This window comes from Pelobates fuscus, chromosome 1 (genome assembly GCF_036172605.1).
Source record: "Pelobates fuscus isolate aPelFus1 chromosome 1, aPelFus1.pri, whole genome shotgun sequence".
In the NCBI taxonomy this organism is placed as follows: Eukaryota; Metazoa; Chordata; class Amphibia; order Anura; family Pelobatidae; genus Pelobates; species Pelobates fuscus.
This window is the reverse complement of record NC_086317.1, coordinates 98,722,755-98,738,426: the sequence shown is the minus strand read 5'-3', so window position 1 is coordinate 98,738,426 and position 15,672 is coordinate 98,722,755. Positions and strand designations below refer to the sequence as shown.

The 15,672-nt window shown below is 38.9% G+C and overlaps 1 protein-coding gene across 1 annotated transcript in view; it reads right to left on the bottom strand.

Annotated features, from left to right (window-relative positions):
• TSPAN7 (tetraspanin 7) overlaps nt 1-13,320 on the bottom strand; it is a 111,010-nt gene extending 97,690 nt beyond the window's left edge. Inside the window, exon 1 of the mRNA XM_063450105.1 lies at nt 13,022-13,320. Coding sequence (XP_063306175.1) covers nt 13,022-13,102 — 81 coding nt within the window. The 5' untranslated portion in view covers nt 13,103-13,320. The remainder of the gene's footprint in view (nt 1-13,021) is intronic.
• Between the last annotated feature and the right edge of the window lie 2,352 nt (nt 13,321-15,672).

Here is a 15,672-nt window from a genome sequence, read left to right as displayed (position 1 = left end):
TGCAGCAGCATGGTCTGCTGCTTTACGGCGGGGCTTATGTGCGGGAGGCGGGGCTTGGTTTGGGAGCAGGGGCTTGCCGGGGAGCCTGCAGTGCTCCCTCTGGCCACAGACAGCCCACAGCAGCGTTCCAGCTGCTCTGCCCTGCATTCCCTCGGGCTGTGACAGACTGTTACAGTCCGAGGGAATAGAATTTAAAAACAAGTTGCTGGCATTTGGGGGGGCCCAAGAGGGGGCACAGCATGATGTAGGGGGGGCCATGGCCCCCTCTGCCCCCCCCACCCCCTTTAGCGACGCCACTGCCGGTGCTATGATTATAGCATCGGGAAAATTTCTCGTGGCTCCCCTGTGTGCTCGTCACGGCACACAGTTTGGAAACCACTCGTATAGATCATGCCTCTGAAGTTCTACTGCTCGTTTCACTGCCATTTAGGAGTTAAATAACTTTTGTTTCTGTTTATGCAGCCCTAGTAGTCACACAACCCCTGGCTGTGACTGAATGTGAATCCATTTTTCATGCAGGCTGTGTCAATCAGATGTAACTTGTTTTAAAAGTTTTTTTTTAATCTCCTGCTCTGTAAATTGAACTCTAATTACATACAGGAGGCTCCTGCAGGGTCTAGCAAGCTATTATACCAGTAGATAATAAATTTGCAATAAAGGAAGTGTAAACGTTAAAAGAGATAAGAAATCACGGATATTGTACTTCATTTGCAACAGATCAGAAGAGGGAGGAGGAGGAGAGTAGAATATGTCAACCATTAAAAAGAAAACCAATAAAAATATTTTCTTCTGAGAGATACACATGATTTATACATGCAATGAGTAAAGCAAATTGTGCTAAAGATGTGCTAAATAGCCATTTCAATAAAAATATAAACAGTTTCCTGAAAACATATTTTGTCCAACAAAGCTATAAAGAGGATGGCAATTTCATAAAGTATGTTTAAAGCTACTCCATACGGAATTCAAAGGTCAAACGTAGCCCTTTTTGTACTGTCTGAGAAACATACACTATAAAAGCAATTGTTGTACCGGTCATAAACAACTGTGTTCACTTTACGATTATCACATATACTTTGGATCCACACAGCAAAGTGCCACAGAGCAATACACTTTCATTGTAGGAATATACAGAGAAATTGGTTCAGCATGCTTGTTTAAAGATTAATGGGTAGTGACAATCATGTTTAGACTTTGCCAGTTCGCCCAATTATAAAATAGAAGAAAAAATAAATAAATTTTATATATATATATATATACATATACACACACGTCACACACACAGCTGAGAGATGTCAGCAGCTAAAAGCAGATGCCACACTGATCCAGAACATGGTTCACCATTCAAATGCCTCTCGTTTTGGTGAATAGAGTCTGAGCATATCCCAAAAATCTCTCAATAAACCTACAGTAGCCGTAACGTGGAGGCATATGTAAAATACTTTCCTCTTCTCTTCCCCTTTCCCCGTTATTTTCTGATCTATTTATCTTAAAAGCATAAGACAAAGTAATGACTACTATTTAGTAATTACTATTTTGGCTATACTGACATTTACTCCAACAACCATGACTACTTCTGATCATGAAGCAAATAATCGGTATGTGCAGTGCTTCAGCTTAAACGCTGAACATACAAATGAACCACAGTTTTGTGCCTGAGGCTAGTTACACTTCCAGCATACGTGACTTAGGCAGCCCAGAATATTCATTCTGTGAACAAATTACATTTGTTGTCAATGCTCCTGCAAGAAGAAGCTTGAATGTCCCCTCCCACCATCAGTGAGCTCCATCCCAGTTTATCTGCATTCACTTGCGTTTTTTTGTTTATTATTTTAATACTACTCTCCCTCCCTGGCTCATAATGCGCACATGCACCCTGTGCCAGGAAAGCAGTCCAATAAAATAAAACGTTTCACCCTTGATTGGACCACGGAGAGGAAAGCAGTGATGTTGGATGTGGTAGAGGTTGAAGGGAGAGGGAGGAAGGACTACAACAAAGATGATTAACAAAATTAAATAATGATTAAAGAGAATACACAATTGCTGTGGAGTAACCCTTTAGATTTGCAATTTACTTTGAATTCTCATTTCAATAACATTCTAAAATTGCAAATAAAAATTCCTAATTTTTTTTACACTAAACTGTTTCTTTAAAACAGAAATGCAGGTTGAAAATCGGAAATAGTATGCCTGAAATTCTGGGATAATTGTGGAAACATGATTTATTGGAATAACTGCGCCTAAGGTAAAGGTTCTACTAGAGATATGTAGATGATGTGCAACAATACATTTTGTGTTTGCATAAACCAGAGAGAATGTTATTGTATTTTGTCTCATCACACAGTATAGGGTATTTATGGAGGCAATGACTAGGCCCGAAGATATATGCTGGCAAGTCTTTCTCCTTGGCTCTATACAAAAAGATTTTTTTCTTTTGCTACAATATAATGACCTGGATTCTATTACTAAAGTTACATTTACATCAGACAACAGAATATCAATTTCTTTTAGACTACAATAGATTACTTGAAACACACACAACCGTGATTTATTGAATGTAGGAGTATCTAGCACTGCGAACAGAAAAACTACAGCAAAATAACAAACAGAAAATAACTCGCCAATGTTATTAATGATACTCTATGATTTTGACGCTTACAGACACATTACCAAAATAGTTTTTAAAGGAACACTCCAAGCTCCATAAATGCAACAGCCCACTGTAGTGGTTATGGTGCCAGGAGTGTCCTGGAGCCCTCCCAGTGTATTGTAGTCAAACCATTTTAAACGGTTTGGCATTTTGTCTTTCGTCCAGCGGTTGCCAGTCACTCCTGCATCCCAGAAGCCTCCTGCTCTGAGTAGCCTGGTGGTGCATTCATAGCTCACTGGTTGACAGCACCCACATGACATTGTATGGCTGGTCTTCGATCAATGGAGCCTTGTGGGAGCTTCTTGGCTATAGAGGAGGAGACAACTGCCGCACCAAATGTAAGTTATCAAAACCTTTGCTAAACGGTTTAATTACTTACACTGGGAGGAGGCCAAGGCACTCCTGATACCATAACCACTACAGCAGGCTTAATGGTCAGATACCTGGCTCATGAACCTATAGCCAAGATGTAAAAATAAAGCTAGAGAAGTAAAATGAAATACAATAAAATACCCAAGCTGTTGGATTTGCAATCCCCTGGAGAACACACAAACACACCGTAGTACCTGGGGCACTCTAGAACCGAAACATAAACTCAAATATCTAGGGACAGTGCCTACCAAAGACAAACAAAAAAAAAATTAAAAATAAAAATGCAGGAATTGTATTACGGTTTCACACTATGGGTTGACTGAACAACAATATAACAGCACTTGTTACTGCAGCTTCCTCTCTGACGAATACATAGGTTCTAACATTCCAAACTATTTCAAGCAATTCCATGCAGAGAGCAATATAAAGGAGATGCAAACCTAGTGCATTCTGTCTATTTCATTGTGTGCATCCCCTTTGATTTGGTTTTATAGCACCATCAGCCTGCATACACACAACACACCAAACCAAAACAAACAAAAACTATATCTAAGCTAGTTTCGATGTAGAAGCAGTAATAACTACAGGGCCATTTTGCTTAAAATGTATTATTTTAATTTTTAATGATCTTGATCTTACAAGACTGAAAGACACAGGTGGAAAATATTAACACGGTTCTGTCCCTAGGTAGTAGATCACTAGGAAGATAACCCAAAAGGATTTTAAAATTAGTCCATGCCCTAGATTTAATGAAAGGAAAACAATGTACTCTTTACAGATAAAAATCAGATACTGTAAAATGATCTTCACTTCTGTTATGCAATTAATCAAATCCTTTATGTAATAAAATTATAATAGTTTTAAGAGGTTCCACCTTCACATATTTTTATTTCAAAGCTCACCATTTATGGAATCTTAAAGGACCGCTATAGGAACCCTGACCACTTCAGCTCAATGAAGTGGTCTGGCATGAACAAACACAAACAAAGAAGAAACACTATGAATGTATTTAAAATCATGAATTAGCGTAGGGAAGAACAGACAAATCCGAGATGTCGGGATTGTTGCCTTCTTCATAAAGGAATCAGACAGATTGAATATCTGATACAAAAATAGCACTTTAAGTGCAGGTTGGATTCATATTGCACTGTCACCAAAATGTTTCACAGTATTACATATCATAGGACAGGATCTTTTTCATGCATGGGAACACAAAACTTTTGAGCTCAAATTTTTCCCTATAGCCAAGGCAGAAAAATAAAGCTAGAGGAGTAAAATTAAATACCATAAAACACCCAAGATGTTGGATTTGCAATCCCCTGGAGAACACACAGACACACCGCAGTACCTGTGGATGTTATTGTAGAACTGAAACATAAAACTCAAATATCTTGGGACAGTGCCTACTCAGAGGAAGCAATATTCTACAAGATCAATTCAGGCCAGCCAATTTATCCAAAAATGATCACAAATTAATAAAAGCGTTAAACCCAATACCCACAAATACCAACACATATAACCAGATCTATAAACTCATACTTCTACAATTTGCAGAAACCACTTGTTATTCAATATGAGATTACCGAGTACAAGTATGATTATTATGCATTTCAACTAATTTGCTTCTCTACAGTACTTTTCCCCACAGATTAATGTCAAAGTTTAGCTTTGGGCTGATATGTGGATAGCTTTTGATGTGCTTAATGTCTGTACAAAAACCTATACTGAACAGGGCTGGGATTCTGAATAGTAACTAAAGTTAGGCAAAGACCACAATGAGACAAAGGGAAATCAACCAAAAATGTGCCAAACTGCAAGGGTTCCATATAGTATAAGCAATGCATGTTCCCCGGAGAGAGCATGTGAAACCACAGGCCTAGTTTGCCTTGAAATTACAATGAGGCAGGAGAAAAAAAAAAAAAAACAACACTACTGAGGCCCTTCCCAAGTGTTTGACATAGGACAAATGTAGGAAGGAGGTAATTAATGCTCACGGGACAAATAGAAGAAAAAATGCCTTGCATGAGGACATCCAACATCAAAACACCATAGTAAACAACGGAGTCAATGCTTTTCTATGGGGCAGGCCTAATGCGCTTGGCGCGCATGCACATTATGTTCCTCACAAATCAGCAATGACAGAGGGAGGCCTCTCATATATATATTTTATTTTTTTTTCATAAAGATACATTTAGATTTTTCTCATTTTCATATATATATATATATATATAAAAATATAACAGTATAACATTCTACACAAAGAAATTAGAGGTTTTATTGTTAGAAGGGCATATGTGCAAGCTTAAAGGGACATTATAGGCACCCAGACCACTTAATTTCATTGACGTGATTGGAGCGCAGTACCCCTGTATGTTTAGCCTGGTCATGTAAAACTTTGCAGCTCCTGAGAGACTGCAATGATTACACTACAGGGTTAACACCACCTCTAGTGGCTGTCTTCCAGAGGCGCTTCAGGGTTCCTAGCGAAGTTTTACTCAGATGTCCAACATTGTTAGACATAGGAAAGCATTGATGCAAGGTACTGGGAAGAGGTAAGGTTAAAGGGACACCTACAGTTTATTGCATTTTTTCTGGAATGAGTATAATCATTCCCTTCAGGCTTTTTGCTGTAAACACTGTCTTTCCAGATAAAATGCAGTGTTTACATTACAGCCTAGTGATAACTTTACTAAGATGGCTGCTAGAGGTGCTTCCTTGGGCAGTGCTGTAGAGTAAGCAGCACTGTCATTCAGTGTCTCCTCAGTGTCTGATTCAATTCAGCTCTATGAGGAGATGCTGATTGGCCAAGGCGGTGTTTGACTTGTGCTGGCTCTGCCTCCTTTACATTACAAGCATTGTGATTGGCTCAGACTTCTGATGATGTCAGCAGACAGAGGTAGTTCACAGGCAGACAGGGGCAGAGCCAGGAGCTATAGACTTGAATAGAGGAAGGTTTTACTATATTTAGGGAGGCAAGAGGGGGCTAGGAGGACTAGATAGTGCTTGAACATTATACGGTCAGGAATAAGTTTGTGTTCTGACCCTATGGTGCTCCTTTAACAAAACATTAAAAATGTGGTAACCCTTAAAGGGATTCTAAAGTCAATACCCAACACTACAGTGCCCTCTGGTCACTACCTCCCTAGTGCACCTCCCCCAGCAGCTAAAGGATTTAAAATAAATACATTTAAAAAAAAAAAACAACACAGTCACCCGATTCCAGCGCCAGTCTCTCGGTACTGCGCTGGCTCCACCTTCATTCCTTAAATTTTTTCTATGGGGATTTTGCAAATGCTGGATGCCCTCATGCAGAGCGTAAGGGCGTCCGGCAACCTAGAGACTATTAGCATCCAGGAAGTGCCTCTACTTGCTGTCTGAAAGCCATTAGAGGCAGCCTTTGTTTTCTCTAAAACTGCAATGGTTTACATTGCAGGAGTAAGTGGGACAGGTACATTGCTCACAGAGCACTTCAATGAGCTACTATAGTGGCTCTTTAACCATCAAAAAGTTGGGGGGGGGAGTGTACAAAAGTAGGAATAATCATGCTATTGTGTTCCTTTAATACAAGGTTCCATATTTAAAATTTTAAATCCCAGCAGTTAAAAACAATTGTGATAATAGAAAGTCCTTGACTAGTTTATCAAATAAGAAATTTTACATATAGCTAATTTTGCCAGTGCCGACAACTAGTAGAAGCAGAGCCTATTTTTAAAGTCTACAAATTTAAATTTTATATTTAGACCTGCTATTTATAGCAGTGTTTTTCTAGGTGTGTACAAAAAGGAAATGAATTGCAAGAATGGCAATGAAATTTTTTTTTATTTCAGAATGCCCATTAGTATTAAGGAAAGAATAAAAATAAAGTTGACTTGAAGCCAAACTTGTTTATGTGCCATTTGCTTCTAGTATATAAAATGACACACTGTTGCTACTAATGCACTGCAACACCAAACTTGGAAACCTATACAAATAAATAAGGCAGAACAATTGATCACTGAGGTGCAGCTATACGGATCCACATGGGAACGCAAGGTTATTCACCTACAGGCTTGGACAAGCCATTACACCAAGCAACTTCCTTCAACAACAGGAGTGGTGATATCTATCCAATACCATCCACCAGTTGATACTTGTTTTTTGCTACTTTTAGGGTGTACACACATTTTTTCAAATTTTGTAATTTTTTGTTTTTATTTAATTTTTTCCTGCTTATACACAGGGCTCATCCATATAGTGTTTATTCACACTATTACAAGTGGCACAGAGTCAGTTTCGATTGGGGATATTTTATTTATTTGTCTTGTGTTGTATATCACCTAGGTGTTACATGGTTGTGATCACATAGGTAAAATGTAATAAGCCATTTGCAATATATTATACGTTGCCATAATTGTACACTCCATCAATTTAAAGAGATACTTTATTGAAAATAGGCAATTAAATAATCATTTTTGCTTGACATCAAGTATTTGAGTGCGGTATCATATGTTCTATTACATATAATTAAATGCCAGATTAAATGAAATAAAAACAAACTCTACTGTAAACCAGTGGGCAGACGGGAAGATCGATAGGGGTTTAAAGAGATAGTCAATTCAAATATTATAAGATGCCGGCTAAGCATTTTTATTAATTCAGTCATTGGAAAGTGGAAATTCGCACTTGGCAATTGTGGACCACCAACACTTCCTGGGAGTATCCTTAGTGCGCTTGTAAAGCAACAAGTTATTGTAACAGTAGCCACAAAGCTGAGTATATGTGACCAGGAGTGAGGTTATAGGATCAATCTAGACACCATAACCACTACATTGTACACATAACACTACCATAACACATTACAAGTACCATGGAATTCATTGGCGGAGAGCTGAAAAGGGAGTCAAAGCAGATCAAAACACATACATTTCATTCTTATAGAGGTTAAAGATGGCTTTTGATATTTTTTCTGTTCACATTTTATGGTGGCTAAGCATTATGGGATCTTTAACTCAAAACAAACTTTAAGGGTACTATCAAACAAAAGGCGCACAATGCATAAACAGAGATATGTTACATACCAGGTACCAACTTCTGAATAGAAGTTAATGGAGGGAATTAAACAGACAAAAAAAAAGCTGCCCTTCCCCATGCCTCACTTCCCTGATCCATAGGCTGCCCCACCCCCCCCCATGCCTCACTTCCCTGATCTATAGGCCGAGTTTTTAAATTAAGTGATGTGTTTCAGTGTGTGCGCGTCTGCCAGTGTGTGTGTGTTTCAAATCAGTGAGTGTGTGTGTCTGTGTGTTTAAGAAGCATTAATGTATGTCATTAACTTTCCCTATTCACACGGGGTGTTTGTTGTGCGTCTATTATTGCCATGGTCACGCTTTAGTGTAGCCGCGCCTCCATGGCAACGACGGCAACGTGCGTGATTACGTCACACCAACAGGCGGAGATACCGCGGCACATGTGCACTCCGCCGGGAAGGACGCTGTTTTTTCACATTCACAGAACCTGGGGTGAGTTAATCACTTTCATTATAATTAATGCATTCATATATATGTGATAATCTTGGTAATGTTCATATGATCCTGATGAAAGTCCACATGTTGGACTGAAACGTCGATCTGTTTTATGGAACCGAATAAAAGTTACGTTTTAAAGCAACATCCGTGAGTGCAGCCACATCAATTTGTATTTATGGATAAACAGCCCTGGTATTGCACCCGTTTTTTTTTTGGAAATAATTGGCAGCCTGAGTGCAAGGTACTGTACATATTTTTATATATATATATATATATATATATATATATATATATATATATATATATATATATATATATATATATATATATATATATATATCACCATTTATTGGGCAATGAGCTCATTTTGCTAATTATTTTGTGACATGACATCTATCCTCCTCTCCATTTAATGTTTGTAATAACTGTAAGCAGAGAGGCTTGTCTGTCTGAATGGCTGACGTTACAGTAATACTGTTGTGTAACTACTAATACTACATTATCACGTCATGATACTGTAATGTAGTGTTATAAACCGTGAGAGAGGCTGCGCGGTACCAAAATCACCAAGGAACAAGTTTACATTCGCACAAACATTCAGTGCGCACAAAATTTTGGATCGGGAAAACATTTTGCACACGAGAACATCTCTGAACACACAAATAAGTCAAACAAAAGACGCCTAGAAATGTGTTTTGACAATAGTAATGTGTCTGTGCCATTTATTTAGAAAACATGAAATGTAGACTCAAAACATGGATTCCTTCACAGGGCTACTTAACTACAAACAAAATGACAGACTCAAGAAAAACCATAATAAACTGAAGTATAAATAATTGAGATTACGCACTTCACGAAATCAAATAAGGTGGTGTTTGTTTACATAATAACGTTATTCCTTGTAGAGTTCCCTGTCCACTCCTGAAAACAAAGTATATCATTATTCTAAAATATATCAAATTGTTTATAAAAATTGGATCACATGACTGTCAATTTCAACCCAGCACTAGTCAATTTATAAAAGAAATGAAGAAAAATCAATTGGGCATTTTCCTTAACTGAATACACTTCGCATGAACTCAAGTACTTAAGGTAATCTCTTCTGAATGCCATGCCAGTTGCTCACGCAGATTAAATCTTGAGTTAGAAATGCAATATCATGGGTAAAGGCCTAAAATAAAGGATACAGAAAAGCAGAAAAAGGCCAAAAACAGCATGATGTCATTACAGACTATATTTCATCACAACTGGGAAAAAAAAGTGAGTTTCAACTATGAAGGAAACGGCTTGAAGTAAAGAAAAGGAAGATAATAAAATTAAAATACAAGTCACGGTGACATAAGGTGTCAACTAACGGTCCCAGATTTCGGTATCCTCTTGTCCACCAGAAGCAAGACACCAGGGAATTGACTACAGCAGGGGTTCCCAACCTTTTTTCACTTGTGTACCCCTTGGCAGTACATTTCCATAAATGGTACCCCTCACACTGACTCAAAGATACAGACACACATATAGATACAAGACACTGACAAATATACACAGATACAGACACACATACAGGTAAAAATTTAACAGGTAAAAAACTCCAGTTTCCTACATTTTAGGTACAGAAGGGTGGCTTTGTATTTTCATGATTAGACTCCCCCTTGCCTTTATCTATGTTTATTATCGCCTCCATTTTGTTTTCCTCTGTCCATGATGTCTGCAGTTGGCAATTCTCTGGGACTGATGGATTGTGGGTAAATTACCATGCCAACTTTAAAAAGGAACTTTGCTGATGCTATGCTCACACACACCATAAGAAAAAAAAATGTAGACCCTACTTTTCCTTACAGAAATAAAAATTTCAAAAAGAAATAAAGGGGCATTTAGAGACAATGTATGAATAGAAAAATAAGAAAGAAAACCAAAAAATACCAACACATACCCTGCAGTGACAGTGTTGCGTTGAGTTGCACAGTCAGCATACAACAGGTGAAACCCATAAAATACAATATTAATGTAAAAAGAGGTAATCATTTTGAAAACCTTCCTAATCTGTGGAATACCAGAAGTGTAAAAAAAACTAATTTAAAAAAAAAAAAATTTTTCTAATGTTAGCAATGTTTAACCATCATGCAGAGGTCTTTATAGCCCTAATTATTGTAATTTAGGTGCAAAATGTAGACAGCACAACCCCAATGCTATTTGTTACTCATTGCATAAAAATCCCCAAAAAATGCTGAATTCATTTTAAGGTGTGTTGAATGCAATTCTCTCTCTCTCTCTCTCTCTCTCTCAGCTTTACAGAGAAACCATTTATTTGCAGGCACCTTCAATCCAAAACATACACTAACCTAATTTTACATCCTATTTCAAGCTTTCTATACTCGGCAAATATTATATTTTTCAATATAAAATGGTTTCAGAAACTTAAAGGGAGGGGGGCACAATATGACCACCAAACAGTCTTGATATGTGAAGTAAAAGGCAATTGCAATCCAATAAACAAATATAATTATGCACAGGGTATTCATATTTTACCAAATTATATACGTATAGGAGTGCACCAAAGAAAATTCAAAAAAAGCACCTCGACGAGGATTAAACCCATCTAGCCCGTTCTTTTCATGAGGTCTACATTCAAGTGACATTAACATAATCCATTTTAAAAATAAAAATAAAAAAAAGAATTCAGTTTGAAAAAAAAGGTCCAGACATATTTTTTAATTTATGTTTTTCTGTTGAAAATACCCCAGGAATTAGATTCATAGGGATGATTTAAAGCAGCCCATCTCGTATGTGTTTGCGTCTTGAGAAATGACAGAAAACACTGCATTTTCAAATAGAATACCAGCCTTTGCAGCATTCTATATAATGCTCATTACTGATCCCATTTTGCTTCATAAGCCAAAGGTCCTTAGCAACACAGTCTAGCTTGAGGATTCATACACGTCTCTCTGTAATAAACACGCACTGCAATAACAAGGTGCCTAATGGCATTAATCAGACCATACACAAGCTGTGAATGCAAGGAGAACCCTTGGGTGTCAAAGATCCAGAGGGGTGTGCTGCATAGGATACACTTCAGGCGCTCAAATAGGAAAGGAGAATCACTGCATAAATACACAATGGCGAAGATATATCAAAAAGGCATGAATTTTTGGAACAATAAATATGTTGCATTTTTTCCCCCCCCCCCATCTGTTGCTTTTTTGCTCCCTTTCATTTTTGAATATGCACCATTTCGCTTTTACTCGCCCAATGGTTTTATGTATACTTCTGTCGTTTGTTTTCGGACAGAAAAGTGACGGCATTTTCCCGTCACAATACATTTGTGGACGACAAAAATAATGACGGAACTAACCTGCTTATTTTCAGAACCCTTCGATAAATAACCCCCAATGAATACAATGTACTTCGAAAAACTAATTTAGCCAGTTTGAATGAATTTCTGGCTAAATTATCAACACAGGCACAGATTTTTCAAAATTCCATTTCTTAAACAAGATTGATACTCAGAGAGTGGAAGCCAACACCACTTCCTATCCCTGCCCAGGAGGGTCTGTCTGTGCTTAGACAGTGGAGAGTTATACTGCCCTATAAATGTGAGCAGGGCTGTGCTCCCTGTGTTTGCTGATAGGAAGTCTAACTGACACAGATCTATATACCTGCTCTGGCAGTTTAGCATGACATTACTATGCATTTGGTGCTTGTTCAGTGTATGTTCAGCACCTCCTGGGGCAGCAGAGACTGACATGGACCTATATGCCTGCCAATGCAGTTTTGACTAGCATAGCTGTACATTTACTCTGGCAATGGGGACTGACAGCTATACATCTACTCAGGCAGTTGAGACTGAAACAGCTTTAGATCTGTTCTGCCAGTATAGGCTAAGTTAGCCCTGTTTCAGCTCTACACAATGACCTAGTCCTATACCTGCTCTGCCAGAGCCCTGTGCCCGCTCCATACACTGCCAGAGCCCTGTGCCCGCTCCATACACTGCCAGAGCCCTGTGCCCGCTCCATACACTGCCAGAGCCCTGTGCCCGCTCCATACACTGCCAGAGCCCTGTGCCCGCTCCATACACTGCCAGAGCCCTGTGCCCGCTCCATACACTGATATAGCTCTGTGCTTGTTACATACACTGACAGAGTCCTGTGCCAGCTCCATACACTGATATATAGCCCTGTGCCCGCTCCATACACTGACAGAGCCCTCTACCTACGGTTTCTGAGCAGAATGAATAGCCCTATACCTGCTCTATAGTCTGACATGTCCCTGTGCCTGCTCTATAGAGCGACATACCTCTACAGCACTCAAACCCTCTTATTTTGCGCAGTAAACATGTTTAACCAGACGCAGAAGATCTGGAGAGGGGGGATAATGTGGGCGGACGGGTAGCACAGTAAATACAGCTTATTATTTTGCAATAATAAACAACCACACTGGTAGATGTCGGGTGCCCTCTGTGCCACCATCAAAGGGGATCCAGACAGCTAGAGATTTCACTCACCCAGAAGACGAAAGAGTAGATTATTAGCAGGGTTTTCAGACACGTTATCACTGGCTTGGTCTCCATTCTCCTTGATGCCATACTACTGAAATCCGGCAGCCGGGTGTTACTGGAGCTGCTCTCAGCCCCTCCTGCCTGCAGTTTATCCCCAATCCACAAGAGGAGGAATATAAAAAGCAATGGAATCGGCTCCCTAGCCAGCGCTGTCTTTCAGGAGCTTGGTCCCTGCCTCCTATGCAGATGAAGCTTACAGTGCCAGGCAGACCCACCCCTCGCAGACCAGCTGGTTGGTGCTCTCTGGCTGTGGAGGCACGCTGGGTGTACTAACCCCTCCTGCCCAGGGCTGTGATTAAATAAACTTTTAGATCACCACGGGATCTCTCGAGGGAGGAGGAGGGCATAAAGGCGAATTATATTAGGGTCATAACATATTTTTTTTAAATCAGCCGTCATTTCAATTAGTCAGATGTGATTCCCCCAGTGAGTGTGTCAAACAGAACGCACCGTGAGTTATTTCTGTTACATTGTAAAACGAACGTTCGATTTGTCAAAGCAATAAAATGCTTCTGCTGTGAGATGTGTGGGTTTCCCCTTTAATTAGGAACACTTCTAAAAAAATACATGTTGCAGTGTAGCACTGATGGTTATAGAGGTATACGTTTCCATAAGCTAAAATAAACAAAATGTGGGATATAGTCCATTATGGAGTGAGTCATCCACACTGTGCTATATCAGGAGGTAACTAATGGCTGGAACAAGCACACCCTGTTTACAAGGTAGCAGGACAGCTGCTTTCAATAAAATGTTTGCATCACCTGAACTACCTGCTTCATATAATGTAATGCTGCTTACAAAATCATTGGCTGAGTCATTCCCAGGCATTCACCCCGGACAGAAATGCATACAGCGCCAACAGTTACATACTACCAGAGGAATACGTATTATAACACACATACACTCTGACAACTCGGGAAAATCGGAATGCTTTCTTTAGAGGCCTACGTAGATTTACTGCACAAATACAAAATGATCCTGCCAGGATTAGATTACAATGGGTAGTTACGGTAATAAGAGATCTGGCACCACTTTCATGATATGTTTTGACTAATTCCTTACTTAAAAGGACACACGAGCAGTTTTGGTGTATAGATCTTACCCATGCAGTCTCACTGTTCAATTCTCTACCATTTAGGAGTTAAATCACTTTTGTTTATGCAGCCCTAGTCACACCTCCCTGCATGTGACTTACATAGTCTCCCTAAACACTTCCTGTAAAGAAAGATCTAATGTTCACCCTTCCTTTATTTCACATACTGTTTCATTTAGAATTCCTGATCTGATAACAGCTATGTAGCCCCTGCAGGAGCCTCGTGTGTGATTAAAATTGTTTTCACAGATATTACCTCTGTTAACGACTGCAAATACCATACAAATTATGCAATGTTTAAAATTAATCTATTTCTCAATCTATTTATCAAGAATACTTGATGTCCTGGGTGTAAAAATGTGAAATTGAGCCAATAGCTACTGCCACTGCCTTGGACTGAAATTAATGAATAAACACATATTGCACAAGCAATCACATGCGTATGATTGTCAAAAAAAGAAACCATGTTGAAACCACACTTGAGTAACAGTGTGAAATTGGCACCCCATGTTTTTAAAACATGAATAAAAATGTATTTGTTTGTGCTGATATGTGCCACAAGAGCAAATGTTGGTGCCAGTTTTGGTTTTGGAGATATTGCACATTATATTTTAGATAATGTGACCCCCTCCCCCAAAGCCGTCCAACTTTGCTTCCCATGTTATTAAAGTGAACCTTTCATCAACATTTTTATTCTCTGTAGATCTTTTACTTGTACTATATAGTGTCAAAAAATAGTGTTTATTCACCCACCTTGGATGGAGCTTCATCATGTTCTCAACATACACACCTATTTCCATAATGGATCCAATGCCGCTATTAGCCTACCTTTGTGGGTGACAACCATCCTCAGTGGGCTGCCTCTGTGTGAGAACCTTCAGTTTTCATTTTCAGAGGAATAGTGGTACGGACTGTCAGTGTACTTGTAGACAGTCAATTTTACCACAGAGTTATCGCGAAATCTAGACACTTGCTAGTGTTTTTGCTAGTACAATGTATAGCCAACAGCAGAACACTTCATTTATGGAGAGCAAAATATACAACTTGTTTGTGCTTATTTGTGCCATAATAACTAATGTTTGGGCTGGTTTTGGAACAATTGCATATTTTAGCAAACCTTGCCCACTTTGTACCCCATTTTATTAAATTTTACAAATATATATACCATTCGTCCGTGCTGCACTTTTGATGATTTGTGCCAAAAACAAAACGTTTGTGCCAAGTTGGTTTTGGAGATATTGTGCATTATGTTTAAATATTCTGCCCCGACTCCCCAACCCCATGTTATTAAATCTCAAATATAAATATACCATTTGTGTGTGCTGATTTGTGCTGCAAAAAGGATTATTTTTTTTGCCGTTTTGGTGAATATTGCACATGATATTTTTGGCCTTGTGACCTCAATCTCTGTCCACTTTATACCACTTGTAATTAAACCTTGAAGAAAAAATAGACCATTACCTTTTGCTGATATGTGCCAGAAAAAGTAACAACATATTACACA